At 44.5% G+C, this 22,449-nt stretch overlaps 1 protein-coding gene across 1 annotated transcript in view; it reads right to left on the reverse strand.

The window, feature by feature from the left end:
- Nucleotides 1–7,824: 7,824 nt before the first annotated feature.
- Nucleotides 7,825–22,449, reverse strand: part of TAF3 (TATA-box binding protein associated factor 3) — a 144,339-nt gene continuing 129,714 nt past the window's right edge. The window contains exons 5-7 of the mRNA XM_064142689.1: nt 15,413–15,668; nt 10,736–10,842; nt 7,825–9,996 (exon numbers count right to left, since the gene is read on the reverse strand). Of these exons, the coding sequence (XP_063998759.1) occupies nt 9,882–9,996; nt 10,736–10,842; nt 15,413–15,668 (478 nt within the window). The 3' untranslated portion in view covers nt 7,825–9,881. The remainder of the gene's footprint in view (nt 9,997–10,735; nt 10,843–15,412; nt 15,669–22,449) is intronic.

Here is a 22,449-nt window from a genome sequence, read left to right on the forward strand (position 1 = left end):
CTTTCCTAAGCATCACCTGCTGTCTACAACTACCTGAAGGGAGGCTGTAGCCAGGTGGGGTTGGTCTCTTTTGCCAAGCAACCAGCAACAGAACAAAGGGACACAGTCTCAAGTTGTGCCAGGGGAGGTCTAGGCTGGAGGTTAGGAGGAAGTTCTTCACAGAGAGAGTGATTGGCATTGGAATGGGCTGCCCAGGGAGGTGGTGGAGTCACTGTCCCTGAAGGTGTTCAAGAAAAGCCTGGCTGAGACACTTAGTGCCATGGTCTAGGTGACTGGGCTGGGTGCTAGGTTGGACTGGATGACCTTGGAGATCTTTCATCCTGGTTGATTCCATGATTCTCTGACTCATGATAGCTAGCTATGATACTTTCAATAGGGTTCTCAGCACAAACTTGATGAACATCCTTGCTTTGGGATTTCTGTTTTGTCTTTTTTTGGCCAGGCCAAAGCAATCCTGAAACCAAAAGAAATGCAGCATTTAGCCAGTGGCAACTTGGAGGGCTGAAGGGAAATGCTTCCTCCTGAGACACGGCACTGCAAATCCAGCCTTTTAGGAAGCAGGTGGCACTAAGAGCCATGGTTGGGCAGGGTCACTAGATACCGAGGACAAGGCCTGATTTTTGGGCTTGACTGAGCATCTGTCTTAGCTGAAAGTACGGAGAACAACTACATCACTTCATCCTCAGCATCTCAACACATGCCAGCTCACAGTATCACAGTATCACAGTATTATCAGGGTTGGAAGAGACCTCACAGATCATCAAGTCCAACCCTTTACCACAGAGCTCAAGGCTAGACCATGGCACCAAGTGCCACGTCCAATCCTGCCTTGAACAGCTCCAGGGACGGCGACTCCACCACCTCCCCGGGCAGCCCACTCCAGTGTCCAATGACTCTCTCAGGGAAGAACTTTCTCCTCACCTCCAGCCTAAATCTCCCCTGGCACAGACTGAGGCTGTGTCCTCTTGTTCTGGTGTTGGCCACCTGAGAGAAGAGAGCAACCTCCTCCTGGCCACAACCACCCCTCAGGTAGTTGCAGACAGCAATAAGGTCACCCCTGAGCCTCCTCTTCTCCAGGCTAACCAATCCCAGCTCCCTCAGCCTCTCCTCACAGGGCTGTGCTCAAGGCCTCTCCCCAGCCTCGTCGCCTTTCTCTGGACACGCTCAAGCATCTCAATGTCCCTCCTAAACTGGGGGCCCAGAACTGAACACAGTACTCAAGGTGTGGTCTAACCAGTGCAGAGTACAGGGGCAGAATGATCTCCCTGCTCCTGCTGACCACACCAGTCCTGATGCAGGCCAGGATGCCATTGGCTCTCTTGGCTACCTGGGCACACTGCTGGCTCATGTTCAGGCAGGTATCAATCAGCACCCCCAGATCTCTCTCTGTCTGGCTGCTCTCCAGCCACTCCGACCCCAGCCTGTATCTCTGCATGGGGTTGTTGTAGCCAAAGTGCAGCACCCTGCACTTGGAGCTATTGAATGCCATCCCATTGGACTCTGCCCATCTGTCCAGGCGGTCAAGGTCCTGCTGCAGAGCCCTTCTGCCCTCCAACCCAGCCACATCTGTCCCCAGCTTAGTGTCATCTGCAAACTTGCTGATGACTGACTCCATGCCCTCATCCAGATCATCTATGAAGATGTTAAAGCTCCAAGCATTAACTCAGACATTTCACAGCCTGCAAAGCCCAGAGAAGGCAGCTACTGTATGAATAATGGGAGGCAGATTCTGATGGCTCAGAAGTAATTTTAAGCAAGAAGCTGTTTCTCAGAAAGACTCCACAAGCTATCACTGGAAGTATAAAATATCCAGTAGCAAAGTAAGGTCTCAGTGTCAGCCCAGACAGGCTCCTTCCACAGAAAAGCTCAAAAATCAGCCAATAAAATTCACGAAATCCAACACAGATCCACATTGGAAAACTTGTTGGAAGAAGGTTAACTACAATCTGCAAAGCTAAAGTTTTTGTCTGATTCAGAAGTGCAGTAGATCATAGAATCAAACAGGTTGGAAGAGACCTCCAAGATCATCCATTCCAACCTAGCACCCAGCCCTAGCCAGTCAACTAGACCATGGCACTAAGTGCCTCAGCCAGGCTTTGCTTCAGCACCTCCAGGGATGGCATCTCCACCACCTCCCCGGGCAGCCCATTCCAATAGTTCCCAGTTCCCAACGTGAGAACACAAGTGCAGAAGTATAGAGAAAGGCCCATTTGGGGAGCAGGTTCAAGGACACCCCCAGCACTGAGGAAGCTCCTCGTGGCTCTGCAGTTCTATCCACCCCATGTGAAGGGTATTGTTCAAGTTATTGAACTCGTGGGAAGGGCTGGGCTTTACAAGCTTCACATCACCTGAGTCCAAGGCTGAAGCAGAGCTGCCAGGGCAGGTAATGTTATCCTCCCCCTGTGAATGGAAACTGTGACATGCAGCAATCCTCCACCCAAATGCACCAGTAAAGCCATGACAGGGCTGAGAGCTGTGTCCAGCTTTCCTGATAACAAGACATGTTTCTCCCATTGAATGCATGCAACACTTACCATGTGGACAGCAGAACTAAACAATTAGATGCTGTTCCTTCACCCCAGCTCCTAATTTGTTTCTGTATAAGAGAAAAAAAAAAAAAAACAACAAATCAAATCCACTCCCCCCTCCCAGAAAAAAGAGTAATTATTAAAATTTGGATGCCAAATTAAACAAAACAAAACAAAGCCCAATCCACAGCAAATAGTGGACAACCCCACACTTGGTGAAGTGTGCTAGTTTGAAGCTAGCTAAGATGTTTTAGTGAGAGGAATTAGGTGATAGGCTGTGAAAAGGAAACAATGGTGATGTCTACCACACTCACAGGCTTGCTGAGATGGATAACAACAAGAACACAAACATAGATAACAGAGTTGCTCTCTGGCTTTGGCTGTCTCCCTTCTCACTATGAGGAGAGGCTGAGGGAGCTGGGGTTGTTTAGCCTGGAAAAGAGGAGGCTCAGGGCTGACCTCATTGCTGTCTACAACTACCTGAAGGGAGGCTGTAACCAGGTGGGGGTTGGTCTCTTCTCCCAGGCAAGCAGCAACAGAACAAGCCGACTCAGTCTCAAGTTGTGCCAGGGGAGCTATAGGAGGAAGTTCTTCACAGAGAGAGTGATTGGCATTGGAATGGGCTGCCCAGGGAGGTGGTGGAGGCACTGTCCCTGAAGGTGTTCAAGAAAAGCCTGTCTGAGGCACTTAGTGCCATGGTCTAGTTGACTGGTTAGGGCTGGGTGCTAGGTTGGACTGGATGATCTTGGAGGTCTCTTCCAACCTGGTTGATTCTCTGATTCTCTGATTCTCTCTAACCTGGTAACTAATCCCTCTGCTTCCTAACCCCCCTGGCTGATTCTCCAAATGCACCTTGACCATAAGGCAAAGTCTGAGATAAGGTAGAGGGGTGGAAAGGAGGTGGAAGGGTGGTTGGGAGCCCCTCCTGGGGACTCTGGTTTCTGGGAGGGCTGTTGTGCTTCTGTATTACTTTTTAACTTGTCTATTTCTGTCTATAGCTGTATACATATTGCAAATATCTGCTTGTATATATTGTGCTAAGCTGTAAATATAAAGCTCCATTCTAATTTCCAGCTTGGCTGAGTTTAGTCTGGGTGATTTTCTTAAGGGGGGGGGGGGGGGGGGCAGGTAACACCCAAACCAGAGCTTGAAGGAAGACGACTGAAGGTCTCTTGCATACAGCAAAGCAGCAGCAGCAGCACTGGAGGCCCCAAGTGACACCAGTGTGCTGGACTGGTGACACCCCATCACACTTGTCATTAGTCCCACAGTAAGCAAATGACAAGCACAGTAAGTTGTCAAACTCACACTGGCTTAGGGAGGAACTGACAGGCAAGACTTTCTAATTTATAACCCAAAATCCTACTCCTGACAGGTGATGAGACCTAAATTTTTCTATGTGTGTTTTAAGCCTCGTTCTCCCTCATTCTCCTCTTTTAGGCACTAAAATAATCTGATCACTTTCTGTTTAGTTTTACAAATCTGTTCCAAAACTTGACACTGAGAGGACTATTTCTTTGTGTTGTAAAAAAATGAATGGAAGATCTTCCACCTGTCTTGGGTTTACTGGTGTGATGGTTTGGATGTTACCCTGCACACACACACGCTTTGGAAGTCACCCAGACTAGACTCAGCCAGCTCTGGAATTTTGAATGAAGCTTATATTTACAGCTTAGCAGAAGATACAAGCAGATATTTACAGTACATACAGTTACAGACAGAAACATACAAGGTAAAAGGTAATACAGAAACACAACAGCCCTCCCAGAAACTTGAGTCCCCAGGAGGGGCTCCCAACTGCCCTTTCACCTTCTCCCCCCGCCACTCTCAACCTTTCCCTAGTCCCAAGGAAGAATGGAAGTTTGACCAGGGGGTTAGGAAGCAAAGTGGATTAATCAGAGAGACAGCAGAGAGGCTAGAAAGAAATGCAGCTCAGGCAATGCCCCAAGAAGTGCCTCATCTATGTTTGGATTCTTGTTCTTATACATCTCAGCAAGCCTATGAGTGAGGTAGACACCACCATCATTTTCCTTCCACAGCCTGTAATCTAATCCTTCTCACCAAAACATTCTAGCCAGCTCCAAACTAGCACAACTGGACAGTTTGCTTTCAAAAAATATTTGCCTCTGTGGTCATAGTTGAAGGCAGCAGTATGCCCCCAAATCTCAGCTATCTGCACCTGCTCAGTGCTACCACCTTTGAAAGCCAGCCAATAGCTGCTTAGCTGCTGTGGTTTCAGCACTGGCTATTACATACCTGAGTTAAGGGTCAGAGCCTCTGGAGCAAACAAGGACTGAAAGGAAAATCATGGGGGAGAGTATCAACGGGGAGCAGGCAAAGTGGGCATGGTAGTCCTGTAGATTCCAGGTCTCACTCCCTCTGAAGAACATCAGAGGATTTAATGCTAAAGGTCACTCCGTAAGAACAAAGGGCTGCTGGAAGGGACCTTTAAAAGTCATTTAGTCCAATCCCCCTGCAGTCAGCAGGGACATCTTCAACTTGATCAGGCTGCTCAGAGCCATGTCCAACCTGACCTGAAACGTTTCCAAGGATGGGGCATCTACCAGCACTCTGGGCAACCTGTGAAGTGTTCCAACCACTCTCAGTGTACAAACATTTCTTCCTTAGATCGAATCTAAATCTCCCCCTCCTTTAGTTTAAAATCATCAAGCATTGTTCTGTCACATCAGGCCCTACTCAATAGGGCAAGAGGAAATGGCTTTGAGCTGCACTAGGGGGAGTTTAGGTTGGACGTTGGGAAAAGTTTCTTCCCTAAAGTGGTGTGAAGCCCTGGAACAGGTCGCTCAGAGAAGTACTGGGAATGCCCATCCCTGGAGGGATTAAAAACCATGTAGAAGTAATGCTGTGAGACATTTTAGTGGTGGACTCAATGATCTTAATGGTCTTTTCCAACCTAAAGAATTGAGATTCCATACAAAATCTGTCCTCCTTTCACCCAACACAAACCTCACCGAGGTTGAAACGTCACCTCTGAAGGAAGGCACAGCACTATCAGCTGTCATAGCTCACGTTTAAAGGCTTCTGCTCACATCAGCCAGGTACGAGCTGTTTGCTGGCTGTAAATCTCCCGTTACAGTCTCCTCTGCCACACAGCACACATGGATTAATAGCAGCTTTTTACTTTTTAGGTTACAGCTGATCCAAAAGTCCCCAGAAGAAAAGGAGAGTTTCCTAAGTAGCATGACTGACACGGCTGTGAAGAGGGAGTTTATTCAGAGCATTATCTAATTCATTCCCCAGCGAAGGAAACTCATCTACTTTTGAGACTTAAAACTTCTAAAGAAAACTGCTATGATCTAAAGAGATTGGCCATAAAACTATTTGTATTGAAAACTTAGCCAGCATGCCTTTAGTGAACTTCATTCATTAACATTCTTCCTGGCAAGGTTTCCATATCTCAGCGTTCATTTTATACTTTAATTTGGTTAGTAGGTCTTTGTTTAATCGTCCTATTGAAAGGAGAACAAAGAAGGTTTAGGTGATACAGTGAAGTAATACACTATATTTTATCTTTGGAAAGCCCAGACAAAGTCAGCAGGCTCTGATACCCTCCGATTCAGGGGTTTTTTTTTATCCCCTTTCTCTTCCAGGACATTTGGAATCACAAATCAGTTGCAGAGCATAAAGATTCTCACTGTACTTAGCTGCGGACACCTTCAGAAGAGAAACACCTTGTCAAGCAGAGAAACGATGCTTTGAGCATGACATACAGCCCCCAAGGAAGATTATCTCAGGAAAAGTGCATCCTCATTACTCCAGGGATGGATGCTCTGCCTTTATATCTCTACCCTCCAACAAAAAACAGGAGTCAAGATAGTTTTTTTTCCTAGTTCAGAGCTTTCTGCTTACCGCCTCACTGTTAATATCACAGGTTTTTCTGGGTGCAAAACTCATTAACAGGTTGTTAAGTTTGCCTAATAACTAGTCCAGTGAGCACCCAGCATGGTCATTTTCTCCAGCAACCTGCAGGCACAGACTGCCCTGGAGGAGGGTTTACAGGGTGAAACATTAAAAAAACCCTCTGCCTTGTTTCACAATAAATGGAGCTGCTCCCCAGCCACAATGTTGGCCAAGCAAGCGGGCAGTTCCTGGGCTGGTGTAAACTGACACAGCTTCAACTGACTCCCAACTGACTCCAGATAATCATCTGGTCCCAGAGTAAAGGCAGGATTCAACAAGCTTTTCTCACGGAATAGCTTTTACGCTTTTGCCTTGAATATTTGCTACCAGCACTGGTTGTACTGCTTAGATCCACTGCATGTGGTGCATCAGTGGAAGGGGGGAAAGATGTATTTGTCTTCTCTCTATACCATGGGCAGATGGCAAGCTGACTTCTCCTCACTGAAAACTATTTAAATGCTTCACTTTCTAATCTTCTAACCAGTTCTAGTCCAACTACTAACAGAAATAGAGATGTTTTCCAGAGGTAGTGCTTATCATATAGGTTGGACTGGATGCTCTATAGGCTGGACTGGATGATTTATAGGTTGGAGTGGATGATCTTGGAGGTCTCTTCCAACCTGGTTGATTCTACGATTCTATGATCATGGATTTTACTCTTGGATGGCGTTGTCCTCTGAGGTAGGAAAACCATTCAGTAATGTCAACATCCAACAACCTTCAATCCACTCTCCATGCCCTCTTCCCCTGGACAGTAGAGTCCAAACCCCAAATCATAAATGGATTTAGAGGAACACAAATGCTCAACCATAAAATTGATCAGCGAATCACGGGAGCAGCCCTAACTCTGTCAGAGTTTACGGAGAAGAAACACGAAGTTGGGTTGCAAAAACAAACACCTGGGAAAGCAGCTGGGCTTGCTCAGCACTGGATGGTACAAGGAAGGTCCAGGCCACATGGCTGTGCAAGGGGTAACTATTTCTGGAAGCCAATTATTCTTTTATACCACTGATTCCTGATACACAGCAGCGTAAGTGAAAGGGGAAGCAGGCTCCGCACGGCTACAGACCAAGGCTGGCTTCAAACCGATGACCCGGAGGTGAAGGGCCCCTTCTCCCGTTACTAATCCCGTCAGCCACACGAGCCTCCTGAAAATGATGCTTTGGTTTTACTGCCACAGGGGTCATTTATAAAATCATAAACCCCAGGCTAGGAAACCAACCCTGGCAGCAGCCAGGCACAAGCATGCATAGAAATGGCTGAGCGGCCATCGAAATAGCAAAGTTCAGCCCTCCCCGTGGCATCTTGAATAATTTAATTGACTAAATGTGAGAAGTTCTGATTAAGAGGAGGGAGGAGAAAATGGATAAACACCTTACCAAAAGCTAGTTCTTTATTATTGCAACCAGAAATGACCAAAGACTCTGTATTTCGCACGTGGAGGAAAAAACCCCCCCCCAAGAAATCAGGTTTGCAACATCCAACAACTCCAAAGAAAACCAACCAAAAACCAAAGACCAGACCCAAGAACTTTCTCAATCAGCAATTAGCAGGGACGGAATATAAATGAGGTGGCATTGAACAAAGAAGGTAACAGTGCAGTTTTAATAAACCAATTTCATCCATATCTCCACTGATTTGCAATTTAACAGTTCTATCAGCAAAGCTTCATTTCCCTAACGAGATTGGTGCTTTAAAAAAAAAAACATGACTAATTCATTCTCATTAATATCAATTTGGATGCATTGGATGCATTGGATGCAACAGGTTAAAAGGACCATATCCTCCAACACCAGATGTTCCCTACTGGTATGGTTTAGAACAGAAATATCCCCAAATTAACCAAGTCTAAATTTGCTTTGGAAACAAAAGGTGTCAATTATTTCCCAGACTTATTCTTTTCTTTAGCTCTGAGACCCATTGCACTAACAATATCTAACACTGACTTGCTTGGGTTTTCTTTTTATTCTACAATTCCCCTCTTCATTTTCAACAGGGATTACAACTTGCATGCACTTTATTGGTCTTTCCAAGAGGGATACACAAAGCTGACTAATGCACCTTCTGGCCTCGATGCCATTCTGCATCTCCTCCATCTAAAAGTGAGCCTGATGGGTTTGGCAAAAATCACCAGCACTTCTTGACAACAGCAAAAAGAAAAGGGGGAAAAGAAAAAGGCTCATTTTCAGCTACAGATTAACACACTGTAGCTTCCATTAAAAGTGCAGAGCCCCCCTGGCCTAAGCTCTCAATTCAGAAGGCATTTAAGCACATGTATAACGAAGTGTGGGAACAGGCTCCTTGAAGGCAATAGGATTACTCACTTCTTAAGAAGTTACCACATGTTTAAGTATCTGAATCGAGGCCTAATTATGGTGCTGGCCAACTCCTCGTGCATGCACCAGTGGGGCAGATCTCTTAAAGCCATAGGGGACAGGCATATGTTGCGTGGGCTTTTTTTAGTAGCTGCTAAGGTTTGTAATCTCAGGCCAACAAAAATAAAAATCCTCAAGCCTTAAAAAACCCAAAAGTTACTTTATAAATATCAGGTATTTACAGGTGTGAAAACTGTTTAATGGGAAGTGTTTGGTTTTTTTTTTTTACACACTAATGAAATGTACAAGCAAGGAAAAGGTACATTGACAAAGACTTAAAAAAACCCAAAACAACAACCAACCCAAAAAAAAAACCCCACAAAACAAAACCCAACAAAGTATAAAATATATTACAGGTCCACCAAAATAAATTCACACAGGAGGGGAAAAAAAAAAATCGACACAATAGAAACTTTTGTTTGTTTGTTTAAAAATAGAAGATATATCACAAAAGCTTGAACGTGTTTATTTTATGTTAGTACTAAAAATCAAGGGGAAAAAAAGCTTCATATATTCTCATCACAAAAATATTTACCAGCCACTTTTTTATTTCCATGTTACGATGATCTGGCTCAGCAGGAGTAGAGGCTGAACTGCATCCAGACTAGAGAAATCATTCCAGAAGGTCTCCTCAGTTTACAACTTACTGCAATTTACATTTTCTCCTCCTCTCAGCACCTTACTGTAGAGAGGGATTAATAATAAACTGAGACAGACTAGGACAGATATCTGTATTTACAACATTCATCTTTGTTGCTGCCAAGCCAGAGGAGCGGGAGCGGTACCCAAGTCTTCATACCGCTCTGTGCAAATTTCCCTCAGTAGGTAAAAGACAGCATTCAGCATGTACCAAAATCCACCCCCCTGTGCTCAGATGGTCTGCAGAACGCAACAGCCCCTGACAGAGAGCATCTCCTTGCCTCTGTTTCACTCCAGAGCCAAAACCCCAACGGCCGGTGACGGAGGGTGAGACGCGAGCAGGCTGGATCCTCCCTGCAACCGAGTCAGGACAGAAAGTGCCGCGGTGACCACTCGACTTCAGTCTGCTGCAAAGCCCTCAGTGTGCCCTGTGCTTCCTCTTCTTGTGTTTTTTATCTTTCTTTTTGTTGGCACACTTGGAGCAGAACCACTGGATTTCTTCAGGGGGTGCGGTTGTAATCCCAACGCAAGGCCTGTGAAGGACAGGAAAATATCGTTGCCATCTCAGCAGAGTCACTTTTGTTTCTTCCCCAAAGAAATGAAACTTTTCAGTGGGAGGAAAGATCTGCCCTTCATACTAATACAGCAATTACCTTAATGAATATAGTGAACAACTAGAAATCTGTTAAAAATCTTGCTTTGAGACAAAAAATCCATATCAGAACTGTTATTTTAATAGAAAACACCAGTGCACTTTCAGGTATAAAGAGCTGGATTTAAAATGATTCCAAATGCTTCTTTAACCCATCTACACAAAAAAACCCCACAACCCTTCTGATTTTATGTAGCTGTTTAAGAAAACACCTAAAAAAAGTGATGAATTCCCTCCAGCCCTTTTATAAGAGATGACATTTATATTACTGTTCACACAATGCTTCATAATTTGAACTGTCTATCTGTGTACACTATGCTCGTAATCCTGTAGTTCTCACAAAGTTACCGGCGTCAGCAATATTCCCCAGCAGTTTCAAAAACAAATGTTATCACCAGTGCCCATTAATTAAAAAGTAACTCTCCCTCACAGCTTAAAATCTGCTCTTTCAAATTCCAGAAAAACAGAGATAAAAATATCTTCCAGATTATTAAATTGGGCACAGCAAAGCTATTCAAATATTCCCAGCATCGCGAACCATAAAGTAATAAGAAAGGGTTTAATTATGTAGTCTCAGTCTTGCAGGGAAGGGCTGAATGGGATGGATGAGAGCAACTTACCAGTGATACCAATCATCGCAGTCATCACAACCTATCATTGGACTGCCATCATCTGGCTTGTTACAGCCAGGACAGATCCAGATCTGGTTACCCCACTCGTCTCGGATCTGGTGCAAAGGGAAAAAGGGAAGTTATTTGGTTTTCAGGGCTAAGCAGGCAGCAAAACTGACAGTTAAAAAGTTTCTTGCTTATCCAACAAAGTTATTCAGTGCTCAGGGTGGTTATTAAGGAATTCTCTGATGAGAAGCCCCTGGTCTTCATTGACTGCCCTATAGAGTACATGACAAAAGCATGTGTTTTTCTGTATTGTCCTGTAAACCAGTACAGCCAGTTACACTACCCAGCCCAAGTGCAGGCACTCACATATAGGAGCCAGAGCTTAAGGACACAATTCCTTCTCTGTCTGCACTATCACAGCTTTTTAACTCCTACCCTGTTAATGGCAAGAAGCAGCAGCAGCAGCAGCCTCCTGCGTATGATAACAGTCTTATATGTATGTAAAATATACAGGGCTGTGTGTGTATACATTGCTGTATTACTTATTAGCCAAAGTCTTCAACTTCAACAAGCTGATAAGATCAGGATATAAAAAAAGTTGTTACTCAGTAACTTTCCATTCCCCTTATGACATTTCTGCCACAGCACCATTTACTAAACAGTAAAGGAAAACAAGAGAGGCAGTTCATTTACAGTGCTAAGCAGCTGCCTACTGGATTTATCATGTTCAGAGCGTTATGAAAAATCTCTTTTGTTGTTAATATCATGCTGGACCCATTATTTGTATTTTGAAATTTCAAGTGGTTTCTTTGGTAAAAACATACAAGCAGGATGAAAGCAAATCCACCTGAAGAAGTGCAGTTAACAACAGAGGGTACAAAATGTCTGTGCTATTACCTCGTTTTCATCATTCCTTTATGAAAATGGGCACATTATCACAGAATCTCAAAACCATAAACTGGCTTGTTCTCAGCTCTTGTGCATTTCCACATATCTGAGGCAATAACTTTTTGCTATCTGTACAAAAATGGTATTAAAAAAGTAATAGATGAAAAGCCCCAAATGCTCTTAGGGTTAAAAAAAAGGCACTGCATGGTGGTCTGTACATCTCTCGCTGTTTCCTGAGAAATCAATAGGCATGTACCAGGGCTGCAACCAACACATCACTCTTGACTGAGTGATTTCCTACCTCCTTGATGTATCTATCTATCAGCCATATTTTTTTTTTTTGGGGGGGGGCTTAAAACTAGAAAATGCAAAGCCCAGGAATATTAAGCTGGGAACAATCCCCTTCCCAATAGCAATACAGCGTAGTCAACATCATGCCATGAAGTCAATTTTAAAGCAAATTCAAAGAGTCATAGAATCAACCAGGTTGGAAGAGATCTCCAAGATCATCCAGTCCAATCTATCACCCAGTCCTATCCAATCAACTAGACCATGGCACTAAGTGCCTCATCCAGGCTTTTCTTCAACACCTCCAGGGATGGCAACTCTACCACCTTCCTGGGCAGCCCATTCCAATGCCAATCACTCTCTCTGTGAAGAACTTCCTCCTAACATTGATTGCAATAATCATTCCTTTCTATGCATCTAATTTTGCATCTGGCAGAGCCATTTTAAGCTGGTAGAGAAGCATCTGGTTCACAGGCAAACTGCCTGTGCCTGGTGTGAAAGGGGCTGCTGTCATTTCTGTGGGGGAATGGAGATGCTGTGCCACGGTGCCGCAGATAAGTGACGCTGCAGGCTGTTGCGCTGACAGCTACAGCCCTTTACAACTTGTTTGAGCAACCTGGCTGCACTCAAACCATCCTGCAGCACAGCCTTGGCACTTGGCAGGCACCCCATCCAGACTGCTGCCTGCAGTGTGCCAGGTGTAGGTAGCACTGCCTCATGTTGTCCCATTAGAAGACAAAGACCCTAACATTTCCAAACCCTATGTTTTCAGGGGTGATGTCTATCCGCAGAATACCTGTGTTAGGCATTCAGGAGGTTGGAGAGGATGTTCTGTAAGCACAGAAACCTCTGCCTGCTTGTTAAACCAGAGCTTGGACTGCTGAATGGGGGATGTTAAAAATATTGCATAATTTCTCATTCCTTAGTGAGCAAAGGGTCGTGGAAGGAGGGGCAGCGTGTGACTGGTGGCTGCTATTTTTGTACAGACCTCCGGGAGTTAACGATCAGAGCACACTCCGTGATCTGAGATGCTATCCTGCAGGGAGAGCCCACATCCTAGCTTTTCTTCTTAAACTAGAACATCCTCCTGTCCTCCCCTGCAGATGGGAGTTGACCACCTCTGTCACACTGGCTCTAATCTTATCTCCAGAAGAGCTTTCCCATGCAACTCAGGGAAAGTCATTTCATCATTCTGTGTTCTGGATTCCCTTCATGCAAGAGGATAACAGTTATTAATTATTCCCTTCCTCTGTGTCCAGAGAAGGGCAACAAAGCTGATGAGAGGCCTGGAACACAAACCCTATGAGGAGAGGCTGAGGGAGCTGAGGTTGTTTAGCCTGGAGAAGAGAAGGCTCAGGGGTGACCTCATTGCTGTCTACAACTACTTGAAGGGACATTGTAGCCAGGTGAGTGTTGGCCTCTTCTCCCAGGCAACCAGCAATAGAACAAGGGGACACAGTCTCAAGTTGTGCTGGGGTAGGTATAGGCTGGATGTTAGGAGGAAGTTGTTGGCAGAGAGAGTGATTGGCATTGGAATGGGCTGCCCAGGGAGGTGGGGGAGGCACCATCCCTTGAGGTCCTCAAGAGCAGACTGGATGAGGCACTTGGTGCCATGGTCTAGTTGACTGGATAGGGCTGGGTGCTAGGTTGGAGTGGATGATCTTGGAGGTCTCTTCCAACCTGGTTGATTCTATGATTCTATGATTCTCTCAGTTTTTTTCATTTATAAGTGTCATCAGGAGTCTCTCTCCCTGCTGGATCCTAATGCAGTGAAGTTCTGGTTTCAACCATAGTGTTGTAAAGAAAGAAATAACCTGGACCCCACACATCCTTTGAATTTAGTGTTAAGAGTCTTACCACTAGAAGTATCTGGGCAAAGTTCTAGATTTTTCGTCTTTAAACTAACAGAATCTGTAAATTATTTGCCTTTACAGCTTACTGAAGAAAATGGGCAGTATTTTGGAAATGTTTCTCTCTTAGATTGAATTTCCAAGCTTCTGGCCACTACTTTGATATGCAGGACTGACCCTGCATTTACTCCTGCAATTCAGAAGGTGAGGATGTGCATCCTGCATCCCAAAGATATACACAGCTCGGTGAGGTTGTCTGGTGCTGTAACTAACTCAGGAGTGAAATGTAGCAGCTGTTTAAATAGAGACCAGTAACATGATCCAACAGTTTAGGTCCAGCAGGGAAGAGCATCTTTTCCATTAGAAACAGCAGGGTAGATTTACATGAGGAATCATGACCACAACAGAAATTAAAAAAAGAAAAACAAAATCAGGAGGAAAATCATGCAAATGTTGCAATTAAAGTAGAAAACCCTGCAATAAAAGCAAGCTTTAGGTGTTTTAAATGGCTTTTTAAACTGCAATCCAATATAGATAAGCAAGGTGTCTTCGACCAAAATGGAATTTAGCCAGGACAGGGAGGGTAACAACATTGCTGCCATTGTTAATGCTATCTGCTGCTCTTCAGTGAGAAGCTGGAATTGACCAGAAATGGTCAGGACTTCCATTCACATTGCCTCTAAAGCAGAAATTTTCAGTAGCACAGCAATCCTGCCCTCAGGTATGTCCCTGTTCCTTTAGAGAAAGTAGTTCCTACGTCATGTTAAGTGGCAGAGGAGGAAGATAGGACAAGAGGTAGTGAATTTAAACTCAAAGTGGGTAGATTTAGATTAGACAGAGGGAAGAAGTAAGAAGTTCTTCGCTATGAGGGTGGTGAGACACTGGAACAGGTTACCCAGAGATGTGGATGCCCCATTCCTGAAAGAGTTCTGAGCCAGTTTGGATGGGCCTTTGAGCAACCTGGTCTGGTGTGCCCTTGCTTGTGGTAGGGAGGTTGGAACTAGGGGATCTTAAAGATGCCTTCCAACCCAAAGTATGATTCTAAGTCTTAATGTTACCAGACAGAGGCCAAGGTCAGGGTGCATGCCAAGCAGACAAACGAACTGTAGACTTAGTGAACTATATATGCACTTTCTGAGATGTACAAACATTTGCCATTTCTGTATGCTGAGGAACTCAGAAAAGAGATTAGTGCCCTCTACACATTTCAAATGAGGGCTAAGTCAAATCCTTGATGTTGTATGAGGGTTTTGTACTTCACCTGACTGACAGCAAAATCTATGGCGAGTTTGACATTTGAGGTTTCAATTCAGGTGCTTAAGAAAGCATCTATAAAAACATTCCCACCTCCAAAAATAAATGCTCTTGCTCAGTTAACAGAAAACACCAGCTGGGATACAACTGCACTTGCTAGAAGAAACTTAAAACACTGAATTAGGAACAATGAAAATATTCAAAGTAGCAATGATTTAACTAAGTCATCAACCCACTCAAAACATGTGCATGGAAGCAAGGGCTGGATAAAATAATTTGACAGCGAGCAACATCACAAGTGCAGGTACCATCAGTTTGAGATGATGAGCCACCCAGGGGTTTGAGGATCCAAGAGACGAATGTCACCAGCACAGGGACAAAACAGCAGTGTGTGACTTACCACATAAGTACTGACGGTCTCAGTCACCACGCTCCTAACCGGAGCTTTGGAGCCTCCTGCTGCCGAGACAGCTGGAGAGGGTGGTGGGATCAGGACTGGTGAGACAGTAGCCTGTGGAGGAGGAGGAGCTGGAGCTGGAGGAGGGGTGACATGAACAGGAGCCGGTACTGGTGATGGTACAGGTGGAGGTGTTTTGGGCCGGCTGACAGGAGTAGCAGGTTTGGCCTCTGGAGCTGGCACTACTTTGCTGATGACTCTGTAGGACCAAAAATGAAAATCATCAGAGCTAATGGGAAAGCAAGCAATGGTCAACCATTGACTAGACACAAAGAAAATACAGTGCAGCTACTTCACCTCACCTTCGAGTCAGCAAAGGGGCTGTTTCAACCCCACGCAAGGACCGTTGTCATCGCTACCCCCATCCACCGGGCAGGATAAAGCAGAGTGCCATTACAAAGTGAACACTGGGACAGCCTGAGCCTGAACCACTCTATAGCTTGCTGTCATGTAAATATTCTCTGTGGCTTTACTAAACCTTGTTTCATTAAGTTTTATTACATTAACTCAATTTGTGGGAAATATTAGAAAGGAAAGTTAATCAGCTGTGAACAGCACTGATTTTAATCTTCAAACTGAGAGACGATATCATCCTCTTAAGATCCTGCATTAGGGGGTTCTCCAAATATTTGCTGGTTTGGTATTTCTTTCCCCAAATGTTTATGAAATCAGCAGTGAATCTAGTCAGGACAAATAAATGACGCAGACTATATACTCAGCAGTTAAAACATTGCTACTTACTCGAGTAGCTGAAGTAGACAGGATGTAGGCTCTAGTAAATACACAGTATAGAATAATCTTGCCCAGGAAGGGAGATACATAGAGAACCCAACATTTACTAAGGAATGTTGATACACAGTGTTATTGATGTGCATGGAATTTAACAGACAAGGCAGAAAAAGCCCTTGTTGTAAGGCTCTGGATTAGAAACATAAAGAGAAGGAAAAGGATGTTTTAGAAAACAAACTGAAAACCCCTCAAACAAAACACAGGAGAGGTCTATTTGTTTCACCACGTTTTGGTAAATCATTTAACTAACTTATTTATATTTGAATGGCAACTGTGGGAGTGCAGTTGTCATGGGGCTGTAGGAAGAAGGTGATTTAAAGAAAGGTTAGACATTCCAGAGAGGAGGGGATCTTAAGTAAGTGAAACATGGGGAAATCAGTAGGAAAATCAGGGAGGAAGCCAAATTTCAACAACTCCTGGGAACAGGTTAAGTCTACCTCTACTAGTCTCAAGTTGTGCCGGGGGAAGTATAGGCTGGATGTTAGGAGGAAGTTCTTCACAGAGAGAGTGATTGGCATTGGAATGGGCTGCCCAGGGAGGTGGTGGAGTCGCCATCTCTGGAGGTGTTGACAAAAAGCCTGGCTGAGGCACTTAGTGCCATGGTCTAGTTGACTGGACAGGGCTGGGTGCTAGGTTGGACTGGATGCTCTTGGAGGTCTCTTCCAACCTGGTTAATTCTATGATTCTATCAGTGGGAATTTTACACTCAACTTTAGAGTTTACAGCAATTCTCTTCTGGTAGTCACAAGGCAGTATCACTATGATGTGAGACACTGTCTACATTTCAAGTCAATAACCTGAGCCATCATTTGAGAAAGGTTTGGAATTATGAAGTATTTAAAGCTTGGCTGAGATACCAACATTTGTCTCCCCAAGGTGTGCCATTTGCACTACTAAACCAGAACCACATCAGGTTATAGTAAAGGCAGAATGAGTAAAAGGCAATGGAGCCATAGGTTTGCTATTCCTGTCTAACCTGCCAACTGCAGACCTACTGTGAGGGACTAGGGGATGAAAACCAAATTCAAGGAAGTTAAGAAGATTTAGAGCAGAGCAGAATCTAAAAGGTGTTAGACGACTTTCTATCAGCAACACTGAAGACATTTCACATCACTTGATGTCCTAATGACTGCTTCAGGTTCCTAATCTGGTTGCTCAGGCTCTGTATGTGTGTCAGTAAGGCGCTAGACTGTGAGCCCAAGTACAGCACTCGTAATTGTGTCGTCTGTGACTTGTAGAAGGAAGGATGTCCTATTGTCAGGTCATCCTGGGAGCAAAACACACATCAAATTCCCTTTCTTTCTCCTATTACTGGGCTACATCTGAAAAGAAAGTTTTCCCTTTGGCTCTGGAATGTCTTATGGTGTGTTTCTGGTTCAACAAACGTCTTAGCGTGTGGCTCCTTGGGGCTCCTGCCAGGCTGGCAACCTGAATCAGATACTTCCTCTCTGCATTCCTCCTTTCACTTCTCCCACAGAGAGCTCTGGCTCCCAATGCTCAACACCTAAGACCTTTGCTGGTGGCAACAGTTCCACGGTTTGCAAAGTCACCCTCATAACCTGAGAGCCATTTCTCAAAAAGAAAAATCTTTGCAGTAATAAATGTGAGGAGAGTAACAAACAGCAAAACACTTGACATGGCAAAAGCAACTTGGATGGTTTCAGACATCGTTACTTCTTCCTTCCCTGTCTCCCTTTTCCACCCCCTGCAAGTAAACAAAGCCCTGCTCTGAGTCCTTTAGGGGGTCAACCCTCCTCTAGTCTAGACTAGGAAATGTAACAGTGAATAGGATTTTAAACACAACTTAGCACAAAGTATAAACAGTTTGGAAGGAATTGTAGCTAATACAATGTGAATAAGAGGGACCATGCTCAGCTAACACGTGAAATTAAAACACAACACAGTTTCTTGGTCTAGATAAACTCAGCTTCTCCTCCTGAATAGGGTCATCAAAGCCACTCTTGCTATTAACTGCAGGAGCTATGTGCAACATCACATACAAAACCTTCCAAAATGACAAATATTCATTAGCAGGCGACACACACTCATTGATTGGCTGATTTCCTCCAAGGGTGCAATTAGGACAGGTTCAGTGTACAGGGCAGGTTGTTTATCTTGATTTTAAAGCTCAGTTATCAAAGCAGGAGATCGGCATTTTGGAGCACGCTTGGGCCTACCACTCCCTTGGGCTAATAAAGTTCAGAGACTTTAGACTCCAGAGTGGAGAAATGTATGGCTTTGTGCTACACCATTAGAGGTGATGGAGTAATCTCAGCGAGGGTGGTTCAGCCTGTCCTCTGTCCTGAAGAAGGGGCTGCATACATGGCAATATGGAGGTGGGGAGGAATCAAAGAGAACCAGCAGTCCCACGACTAATAATTAATGTTAATTCAGACTTGGAGAGAAACCTCATATCAAAACAATATGTAAATGATGGCAAGATTTATGAGCTGTGTTTTAAAGACACTGAGGCACAGAGCACACTGCAAGTAGGCTGTTCTCACCACAGCAAAGCTTCCACCCTCCTGGTACTTAGGTTCCTGCTATGATGTAAACTCTACAATTGAAATTTCACTTCCTTCCCCACCCCAATCCAAAAACTCTGAAGTTGAGGAGGGACTGATCATAGAATCATAGAATCAACCAGGTTGGAAGAGACATCCAAGATCAGCCAGTCCAACCTAGCACCCAGCCCTAGCCAGTCAACTAGACCATGGCACTAAGTGCCTCAGCCAGGCTTTGCTTGAAGACCTCCAGGGACAGTGACTCCACCACCTCCCTGGGCAGCCCATTCCAATGCCAAGCACTCTCTCTGCCAACAACTTCCTCCTAACATCCAGCCTAGACCTCCCCTGGCACAACTTGAGACTGTGCCCCCTTGTTCTGTTGCTGGTCATTGCCTGGGAGAAGAGACCAACTCCTACCTAGCTACACATCAACTGGAGACTTTCAAGGACTGTCTGGATGTGTTCCTCTGTGATCTGTGCTAGATTGTGTCAACCACCATCAACAGACTCAGAGTCTTGAGACAAGAATGACATTTCTCTGTAGGATGCTTGCCTGGGGACACATCACAAAACATTCTACGCTGAAAGGTAAAAAAGTCAGTTAAAAGTTGTTTTTGAATCCAAATCATTCCTCCAGAATGAAGTGGTGTGAGAACATCCCAGGAATAGATGTGGCAATAAGACCTCCATAAATCACAACTAAAGGTTACCACTCCCTTTAAAACAAAACAAAACAAAATTAATGCAAACACTTTGGATTTCATAGAATCAGTCAGGGTTGGAAGGGACCACAAGGACCATCTAGTTACAACCCCTCTGCCATGGGCAGGGACACCCTACCCTAGAGCAGCCTGCCCACAGCCTCATCCAGCCTGGCCTTAAACACCTCCAGGGATGAAGCCTCAACCACCTCCCTGGGACAACCCATTCCAGCCTCTCACCACTCTCATGCTGAACAACTTCCTCCTCATGTCCACTCTGAATCTACCCATCTTCAGCTTTGCTCCATTCCCCCTAGTCCTGTCACTCCCTGATTTGATTGTCACTGCAGAATTAGATTGTGTCCAACCTAAATTCACTTTGGATTTCTTTTTAAAAGCCAGCAGGAATTGTATTTATCACAGCACCTTGGTGCATTGTTAATGGAATGCATGTATCAATGCAACTCTCCACAAGTACAGTGAATGAAATCCCATTTTCATCATTACTCCAGGGCAATCCCCCTGTTCACAGCTACAGATCCAAACTCAAACAGGATGAAAATGAAGTGTCATCTTGCAGGCAAAGTGCAAATTCTACCAAGATTTTAAGTGTCATGGCAGGTCACTTGGTTTATAATTGGCTCTAAGCAGTGTGAGCTACATGCTACATCTGGAGCAAAATGAGGCTCCAAGGTGTGAAATGGCTTCCTATCTTTGGAACTAATTCATTTGATTTCATTCTGATCCTCACTGCTGAAAGCCCCACTGACTGCTTCATATAAACACAGGGAAAAGACATGTGCACTGAGGGGAAATGGCTCTTCAAAAATAGGATATGAGCTACAGGGCTGAATGACTGCTACAGGTGATGAGCTGGAAAAAAAGAAGCTGTATTGTTACTTCGAAAGGTCTAGTGAAAAAATCACAGCAATCTTTGTGTTGCAGAGGCAGAACTCCCAAGAAGCCATTTCTCTGCCCAAAGGAAAAATGTGTGAAAAGTTCTACTCCTTTTCTGAACCCATGACCCAATTTTTAGGCAAGGAACAGGAGCTAAAGGGCTCTCTGTAGGTAGAAAAATTAGAGAATCATAGAATCAACCAGGTTGGAAGAGACCTCCAAGATTCTCCCAGGCAACCAGCAATAGAAGAAGGGGACACAGTTTCAAGTTGTGCCAGGGGAGTTATAGGCTGGATGTTAAGAGGAAGTTGTTGGCAGAGAGAGTGATTGGCATTGGAATGGGCTGCCCAGGGAGGTGGTGGAGTCGCCGTCCCTGGAGGTGTTGAAGCAAAGCCTGTCTGAGGCACTTAGTGCCATGGTCTAGTTGACTGGATAGGGCTGGGTGCTAGGTTGGACTGGATGATCTTGGATGTCTCTTCCGACCTGGTTGATTCTGTGATTCTATGATTCTAAGATCATCCAGTCCAACCTAGCACCCAGACCTGGACAGTCAATGAGACCATGGCACTAAGTGCCTCATCCAGGCTCTGCTTGAACATCTCCAGGGACTATGACTCCTCCACCTCCCTGGGCAGCCCATTCCAATGCCAATCACTCTCTCTGCCAACAGCTTCCTCTTAACATCCAGCTTATACCTCCCCTGGCACAACTTGAGACTATGCTTCAATGATAAAATTAAAACTAGAGCAACTAACTCAGATTATTAAGAATGATATTTTTTTCTCTATTAGTATTGATATTCTCTATTGATATAAGCTCCTCAGTGCTAGAAAGTAGTGTAATCACTTTATTAGTGAAAAATCTCACATCTGGAACTGAGATTCGTGCACCAGGGAAAAATAAACCACAACAAAACAACCCAAATCAAAATAGTCTAGGACCTACGGGTATGAGTATCAAAAACACCTGAGGGAATTAGGAAGATTTCCACATGGTTTAGATTTTTCACAGATTAGAGGTGATGCTGAACATTTTATTCCACCCCTGGAGGAGAATCAGTGCAGTTTAAGCTCTGTAATGTAGGTTAATTCCCATATTGCTTTCAGAAAGAGAAATTCAGTTTTTATCTTTTATGCCCTGATGAATTATTTAATTCTGTGCAAACAAGTCACATTGGCAGCACAAGCTCCACAAGCACCTGCTATGACCAATTTGTGTGTTTGCAGAGCGCCAAAATGCATCAGACCTCCAGTGAAGCTCCCAGCAGTTTTGCAAGACTTCAGAACTAAAACTTGAAATCAAGATATAGAAATATTTTCATGTGATAAATTGCCTGCAATGCAGTAAATCTTCTCCATCAAAGAAAATTATTTTTGAATAGCTATTCCAAGATACCATCCATTATTGTGGACACTGCCTGGTCATAGAGTCATAGAATCAACCAGGTTGAAAAAGACCTCCAAGATCATCCAGTCCAACCTAGCACCCAGCCCTAGCCAGTCAACTAGACCATGGCACTAAGTGCCTCAGCCAGGCTTTGCTTGAAGACCTCCAGGGACGGCGACTCCACCACCTCCCTGGGCAGCCCATTCCAATGCCAATCATTCTCTCTGGCAAGAACTTCCTCCTAACATCCAGCTTAGACCTCCCCCAGCACAACTTGAGACTTGGTCTCATACAGATAGCAGAATTACCACAGAAGTCTGTTGATTTTCAATGGTGCACATAAAATCACAGAATTGTTTTGGTTAGAAAAGACTTCCAAGATCATCGAGTCCAACCATCAATGTAAGTCCACCATGGTCATTAAACCACATCCTGAAGTGTCAAGTCCATTTGACTTGGTGCACATTTCTTGCACACTTCCAGGGATACTGACTCCACTTCCCTGAGCAGTCTATTCCAATGCCTGACCAACCTTTCAGAAAAGAAAATTTTCCTAATATCTAATCTAAACCTCCCCTGGTACCACTTGAAAGTATTTCCTCTTGTTCTATCACCTAACAGTAATGAGAAGAGACTGACACCACCTGAGAGCTCAAAAGTCCAGTCTCCATTTCATCACTATGATGAACAGCCCTTCCTG

This window comes from Pogoniulus pusillus, chromosome 4 (genome assembly GCF_015220805.1).
Source record: "Pogoniulus pusillus isolate bPogPus1 chromosome 4, bPogPus1.pri, whole genome shotgun sequence".
NCBI lineage: Eukaryota > Metazoa > Chordata > Aves > Piciformes > Lybiidae > Pogoniulus > Pogoniulus pusillus.